The sequence below is a fragment of the Astatotilapia calliptera genome, chromosome 18 (genome assembly GCF_964374335.1).
Source record: "Astatotilapia calliptera chromosome 18, fAstCal68.1, whole genome shotgun sequence".
Classification (NCBI taxonomy): domain Eukaryota; kingdom Metazoa; phylum Chordata; class Actinopteri; order Cichliformes; family Cichlidae; genus Astatotilapia; species Astatotilapia calliptera.
Window position 1 is genome coordinate 28790234 of NC_137439.1, and position 7686 is coordinate 28797919.

Here is a 7686-nt window from a genome sequence, read left to right on the forward strand (position 1 = left end):
TGGGTAAACACACCTGAATCAGATGATTAGTTCATTATCAGGCCTCTGGAGAACTTCAAGAGATGTTGAGGAGGTCATTTAGCCATTTGAATCAGCTGTATTGGATCAAGGACACATCTAAAACCCGCAGGACACCGACATTCGAGGCCTGGAGTTGCCCACCCCTGTTCTATACCTTCTACATATATGTGATGCACTGGTCACATTTTTCAGACTCGCTTTCAACCACTAGATGCCAGTACTGTTTGTCACTTAGTATACATTGTTGTTGCAAATCACTTAATGTTGGCACATGTATACATACATACATATGGAATAAGTAAAATGTGGGATATCACATAATAATAATAATCCTCATTTATACCAGATGTATAAAATATTAAAACTTTTGCTTGTTTTTTGTAATTGTGGCTGAAACAGTTTGAAAAATATTTTAATCACAATGGAACTAACCCCGGCACTGTTTTTATACACCAACTGTGAAGATTTCAGTTGAAGGAGCAACTACAGACTGATGATCTGGAAGGGATCTGTCAGAGCTAGAATTAGGAAAACACAGTACAGGTATTACGATAAAAAAGAGAACACAAAGCAGTTGACCCACAGTCCATCAAAGCCTCATCAGGCGAGTCATATTAATTTTTTAAACTAACAAATATTAAAACTTCGGATATTTCCTCCCTCTGTATATATTTGTTTTATGATATGAGTCGGCACTACTCATATACTCCTATACCTCTATTAATATACTTACAATATGATAAACTGACTCTGTGTGAGGCCAGTGTGATCACAAATTAAATCAATATTTGATTACGTGTGTGTGAAAGTGTCGCTGTGATCAGACCCAGCGAAGCTGCTCGATGAGTTGTTCTTCTGGATTTAACAGCCCCGGTCATTCAGCTGTTTGTGGGGGTCTGTGTGGTGCAGCAGAGGATAGGTCCCCCTGTCCACCAAGTTGGATGCCTCAGCTTTGTGAGGGTCCTGTCTATAAATACCCCTGACTTGCGTAGTGGCTGACAGCCACAGACAGCTGCAGCCACAAGCCATCCAACTACACGAGACTATTCAGGGCAAACTGAGCCACCCTGTGCACTGAAAGTCCCGCTCTGTTGTGGGGAGAGTGTAGGGAGCCCACGAAACCCAACCCGCACACGGCAACAGAACAAAATGTCTGCCATGACTATAGATCCAGTGGCGCAACCTCGGATGTACCAGCAGACCTTGCTTCAGGATGGACTGTGTGACCTCTTAGAAAATGACAGATTTGTGGATTGTGTCCTCAAAATCCAGGACAAGGAGTTCCCCTGCCACCGCTTGGTTCTGGCAGCTAGCAGCCCCTTCTTCAAGGCTATGTTCCTGTCTGACTTGGAGGAGAGCAAGAAGAAGGAGGTTGTCCTCAAGAATGTGGAGCCTGGGGTTATGGAGATGATCCTGCGGTACTTGTATACATCTGACATTAATCTGACAGAACAGAATGTTCAAGATATATTCATGGTCGCCAACATGTACCAGATCCCCTCCATCTTCTCTGTGTGTGTGTCCTATCTCCAAGAAAAGTTGGTGCTCGGGAATTGCTTGGCTATCTTCAGACTGGGGCTGCTTCTGGATAGTCCCAAGCTTGCTCTTGCCGCGAGAGACTTCATCTGCGAGCGCTATCAGGTTGTTGTCAGGGACCAAGACTTTCTACAGCTAGCTCCCAGCGAGGTGGCCATCATCATCACCTCAGACGCCCTTAATGTTGAGCGGGAGGAGCAGGTGTTTGAATCCCTGATGGACTGGGTCAAGCATGACGAGACCAATCGGGTCAAAGATCTGCCCGAACTGTTGCACTGTGTTCGCTTCAGACTCATGCCTTTGGATTACTTCAAAGAAAAAGTGGAGCGTCACCAGTACATCTGCTTCAGCCAGGACATCAAGAAGGAGCTGGATCTCGTCAGGGACGCTCACAGAGGGCGGCTCCCTAAGCCGAAGAAGCCTGCAACAGATGGGGCAAAGGGGGGTGAAGGCAGTGAGGATGAGGAAGATGATGAGGACGGTTACCTGCCAGGCATACTCAACAACAATCCTCGTTTTGGGATGTTTGAAATGGACCTCATACTTATGATCAGCGACACAGGGACTGTGGCCTACGACCCGGCAGGAAACGAGTGCTTTGTTGTGTCAGAATCCACTGAAATTCCCAAGAATCACTGCAGCCTGGTGACAAGAGAGAACCAAGTGTTTGTTGTGGGAGGACTTCTCTACAACGAAGAGGACAAAGATGAACCATTCAGCTCCTACTTCCTGCAGGTAGTGTGTAATCTATGAAAACCATTTGTAGCTCTTTACAACCTGAACTCTGACGATGGCTCCTTTTCAAATCTTAAGGTATTTTAAAAATATTTCTGGATTCTTTTGTATTTAATTCCTCTCACATCACTTTTATTTATCCCCAGTTTGACCCAGTCAGTTCAGACTGGTTAGGGATGCCTCCACAACCCAACCCACGCTGTCTGTTTGGCCTGACTGAAGCTGAAAACTCAATCTTTGTTGTTGGAGGAAAGGAACTGAAGGACGGCGAGCACGCACTGAGCTCAGTCATGATCTATGACAGACAGTAAGTTTAATATGCTCTAGTGTAATGGAAAATGCACATCTTATCTAAATTATGGCCATCTCTCTTGGAAATATAATTGCATACGATAGTAAATACGATTTGTTTAAACTTTGACCTTAAAATTCAAAATCATCAAGTCCGGAAATGTGTGTTTTCCTTATAAAAGGAACAAAACAGCAACTCCCAAGCCTCGTTTCTTCTTAGAATCACAGTTTGCATGAGTCACTCACTTTATCATCTGCAGAGTCTGTTCATGATGGTACATGTTCTTCTTCATTTGCACATCTGCACAGGTCTTTCAAATGGGGAGAATCTGATCCCCTGCCTTATGAGGTGTATGGCCATGGAACTGTATCACACAAAGGGCTCGTCTACGTCATTGGAGGAAAGTCTGAAAGCAGGTAAGTGCACTACAGGCTTTAAAAGCCCACATTTTTATGATAATGTCGGTAGGAAAAAAAAGAAAAATCATTATTAAACCTCATTCATCATCAGTCTCATAGTTTTATTTTATTATTATTTTATTATTTTGTGTTCTGCGGATTTTATAACTCAGTTTATAACTTTGGCTAAACAGAACTTTTAAAGTCTGCGGTGGCTGAGCACAATGTTTCATTTTGTTATTTTAATGGGGATCAGACCAAAAACCAACCAACTTAAAAAACAAATAAATAAACAGTCCTGGCTCCTGCAAAATCAAAAACATCAGAAATGAACAGGATTAGAACATATATGACGAAACTCATGCATGAACTCAAATAATCCGTTTAAAAAAGCATATTTTGTCTGTTTGTTTGCACATGCGTGTTTGCGCACGTGTGTGTGTAGGAAGTGCATGAGAAGAGTGTGTGTCTACAATCCCACTAAGTTTGAATGGAAGGACCTGGCCCCTCTGAAAACAGCCCGCTCTCTGTTTGGCATCGCCGTCCACAACGACCAGATCTTTGTGGTCACAGGAGTCACAGACTCAGGCCTCACCAGCTCTGTGGAGGTCTACGACATTGCCAGCAACAAGTGAGACAATGTTTTATTATATATATATATGACTCGCTTTATTACATATATATAACCCGCTTTATCTACTCGTAACAAGGGGAAGCATCTGTCCGCATTAGTGAAATGACTCACTGAGCACAAACAAGAGATCATTAGATCATAAAACGCCACTCGTGGTACTGGTACGGGTGTCATTCAGTATTATTGAAGCTTGTTTAACACCATCACGTCCCCGTGTGTGTTTGTGTCCTTATTGTCCTGTTATTCCAGGTGGTCTGAGTTCACAGAGTTCCCTCAGGAGCGCAGTTCCCTTAATCTGATCTCAATGGGGGGGTTCCTGTACGCTGTGGGGGGCTTTGCCATGATGCCCAGTGAAACCAGTGAGGAGCCCGTCCCAACAGAGATGACTGACATTTGGAGGTGAGAGCCTACTAGACATAACAACTGAATGTAAGGTCACAGAAAAACAAAAAAGGAGGAAAATCACTTTATACACACAAATGATCATTTAGGTGATGAAGGGATTTTAGTGAGCGAATTTTATCCAACAGTAAAGTTTTATTCAGACTCCTTGTAAGAGTTTCAGAGTGAAAGACTGTCTTTAAAGTTTATAAAGTCTGCTGTTACAAAGGCTTATATTAAACATGTCCAAAGTATAAATAATGAAGTCATGTACAAACAATCCTTATGAGCCAAAGCTAGGGATTCGGGCTGCTCTAAACACTCAAATCCAATTGTTGGTGTTTTGTTTTTTCCTTTTCACTCTGCACGATGACGAGAGACGCACAGGCTGATCAGTTTCAATCAACCTGATTGGTTGTAAGCACAGAGGCCCCACTGTCCTGCTGTTCAAAACCTCTGCTTAGGAGGGGCAGCTGATGTGAGACAGGGGAAAGGACACCAAAGGAGCTTGTTTTACATAGTGGATGAACTGACAGGCGACACCAAAGTTCACTATGGGATAAATAAGACCTATACAAATACAACAATTCTGAACAATGCAAAGTTAAAATACAAGAATAATATTCTGGAGTTGTAAATGAGCACAACAGATTTACGTTAAATTCTTATGGTAGTCTGAGAAGCCCGCTGCTGTTACAGGGTCCCAGTGCTCCTGTTTTTCTGTATTTTCAGTAGCATTAACAGACACTTCAGTTAATAGTAAAATGGACATTTCAGTTTATGTTACCATTAGCAGGCACTTCCTTTCGCTGTAACTCATTAAATTAACCTTTAAGCATGTCTTTAAGCATACATGTCTATGCAATTACAGCTTATCTGGTATTTGCTCAAAGATTCTTCATCTTGTTTATAATCTGTACTTATTACTAGGACATTTAATTGCTGGTACTTGTCGCCAAGTGCTTGCTCACAGGGGGTCGACTGATTGTTGAGGTTTTCTCTGTATCATTATAGAGTCTTTATAATATAAAGCACCTTAAGGTAACTGTTTTGATTTGGTGCTAAATGAACAAAACTGAATTGAAAGCAATTTTCATCCAACACTTCACAGTGAAGATTATTATTTTAGTGATGTAGGAGAAATCTAAACACACTCCATATTCATGGATTATTTTCCAGGGAATTTTGGTAAATTATAGCAAAGAAATTAATTTTACAATATTTGGACCATTTTATATGTTTTTAAACATTTCTTGAGGTAAGGTTTCAGCAACAAAGCACAATCTGAGCACATCAAATAAGAGCAGAATAGCAGGAAAATCACTGAATAATTAGTACCCTTCATTTATGTTAAAAATAAAAACATTTGACCTAAACTACAATTTTGACATGTTTTAAAGTTTTGCATCTAAAGCTGGAGGACTTGGACTTGCTAATGGTACATAGGCATTGATTAGGATCTTTTCAAAACATTTGTTGTGAGGTATAATAATGGCTGCTGTCTACAGTGCTGTTAATAATAGCTTCATTTGATACACAGCTGTCAGGAATTCCTTTTGTGCCTAATCATTCTGTCTAGATGAAAAATATTGAGATTGCATTGTTATTACTGTATGCTTTCCTAAGATGCTATGAGGGGAACTCAGCTGACTTATTTATCTTCTCTACAGACATGATGAGTCAGACAAGTGCTGGACTGGGATACTGCGTGAGATAAGCTATGCGGAGGGATCTACTATTCTTTCAGTGCGTCTCAACACTCTGCGACTCACCAAGTTATAACTGTACCAAACTGTTGGCGCCATGAGGCGAATCGTAACTTTAGCGCTGTGTTAAACGGATGCACTGATTAGCTGAGGGTCAGAGAATGTTTCAGGGTAAGGAGTGAACATGGTGCGCGGGGATGGAAAAGTGTTATGAAATAAGCATCAAAAGAGTTTTATCTCTCTTTTGCAGTAGGGGGAGACATATACATGCTGTAGCAGGACACGAGTTAGAACATCGCACAAAAATGTATTTTCTAAAATGCTACAGTGTTCCTTTGTACATGTTTTTGTAATATCATTTCTTGATGTTTATTATCTGTAATGCTTCATTTTAATGGTAATAAAATATCAGATTGTTATCTTGCTTTCAGTGCATGAACAATGCTGGAGCCGTCCTCACAGTGCAAATGATTTTATTCAACTTCATTAAACATTTTGTTCAATAACGTATTTACATGGCAACACAAGAGAGACACTGTCAACTTTACACTGACAGTAAGCAAATATCACGAGTAAGGAAGTACTTTCAAATGTAAACACTTATTTCCAGTTGACACCTGAGCACTAAAGAGCATCACCGTAAAACTCACAAGAAACCAACTCTTTATCCACATCACTAGCTCCCTGTCTGAGGTACTTTTAGGTTAGCTTTACCTCAGTTTCAGTTTACAACACACACACACCACAAAAACTGGAACTAAAATAAGCACCAGCATGACTCTGACGGAATCTGACGCCGAACATGTAAGCGTACAAAACTATTCTGCAGAAAATGCGTGGGCAATGTAAACGTGACGCCAACAATTGTGATGTCTTTTAGCTTTATAAATTGTCAGTGAGCTCCAAAGCCAGGCAGGCGGTGCTCAGCGCTAGCATTTATGTAAACGTGCTCCCCGTAACAGCAGGTGAAATGTTTACCGTGTTAGTCTCACATCTCTCAATTAGCACTAAACAGAAACGACAGCTGAAGCTATAAGTGTTGCCTATAATTGGCCACAAATTAACTAATTTGGCAAAATAAATACTTTGACCTGATTATGAAGAACGCTGAGTAATCATGTTGTTACAACCTGAGGGAAACGTGAATGTCTCAACTAATTTTGATGTACAAGGGGTGATTTTGTTTTTCTAAAACTCCTCGCTCATTTACATTGTATTAATCTCTGTTTTAATACATTATTAGGACCGTAGTCAGCTGAGTGGCAGGTCGGTGCCAACAAACTCTCTGCCAGGCCTCACCTCAGCTCATTCAAGTCACTGAAGTGGACGTCTACACCGTGTCTGTGCTGTTGCACAAAGTTCTAACAGACAGTCCAAGAAGTTTCGGTGTATGATATCCTGTTATTATATTTGTATGCCTAACATTCATTTTTATGCATCTCTCTGTGTTATGCATCCACGCGTTTTACAAATGCAACTTGCTAGCAAAGCTTGCTTGCATTAGTTAATAATCCTTGTGTAAATATGGTCACTTCTACCTTCAAAAACCCAACATTGCAACAGCCACAGTTAAAGTTGACACTTCAGAACAGGAGTTCACAAACCCACAGGCGATGTCACGGTGGCCCCCTCCATCTTTTATATACAGACTATTGTGTGGGACCAGTGGGAAAAGTCTGGGATCCGTGAGCATGCCGATTCATGTTGTAAGTAACAAGATATTTTACAGCTAATGAAAACTTTGACCTGCTTGTCTCACTAGAGAAATAAAATAGATGAATACATTTAAAATAAATGCAGCGGAATAAACTATCCATGCAATCCAGTTAATGGAAGTAAGTTGTTGTTACTGCGTATTTATTTGCAGTCTTGTAAGTTGTGGATTAATAGAATACAGCTGGTCCATCTGTTATCTGACTGCGCACTCAGACAAAAACTAAAAGCCTCTGTAATCTGAACTGAATTTCACAAGCAGAAGATTCA

At 40.9% G+C, this 7686-nt stretch overlaps 1 protein-coding gene across 1 annotated transcript; it reads left to right on the forward strand.

Annotated features, from left to right (window-relative positions):
* Nucleotides 1–1057: 1057 nt before the first annotated feature.
* On the forward strand, nt 1058–6122 carry klhl40a (kelch-like family member 40a). The gene is made up of 6 exons (XM_026149613.2): nt 1058–2292; nt 2439–2599; nt 2893–3000; nt 3428–3613; nt 3866–4015; nt 5668–6122. The coding sequence occupies exons 1-6, from the start codon at nt 1171–1173 to the stop codon at nt 5777–5779; spliced, it is 1839 nt and encodes a 612-aa protein (XP_026005398.1). The 5' UTR covers nt 1058–1170; the 3' UTR covers nt 5780–6122.
* The last annotated feature ends 1564 nt before the right edge of the window (nt 6123–7686 follow it).

What these genes read in the sequence shown, in the direction of transcription:
- klhl40a (XM_026149613.2), top strand. Translation starts at nt 1,171, where the DNA reads ATGTCTGCCATGACTATAGATCCAGTGGCGCAACCTCGGATGTACCAG. An exon ending in GGAGGAAAGTCTGAAAGCAG is followed by an intron (nt 3,001 to 3,427) that starts GTAAGTGCACTA and finishes GTGTGTGTGTAG; the next exon opens with GAAGTGCATGAGAAGAGTGT. An exon ending in TACGACATTGCCAGCAACAA is followed by an intron (nt 3,614 to 3,865) that starts GTGAGACAATGT and finishes CTGTTATTCCAG; the next exon opens with GTGGTCTGAGTTCACAGAGT.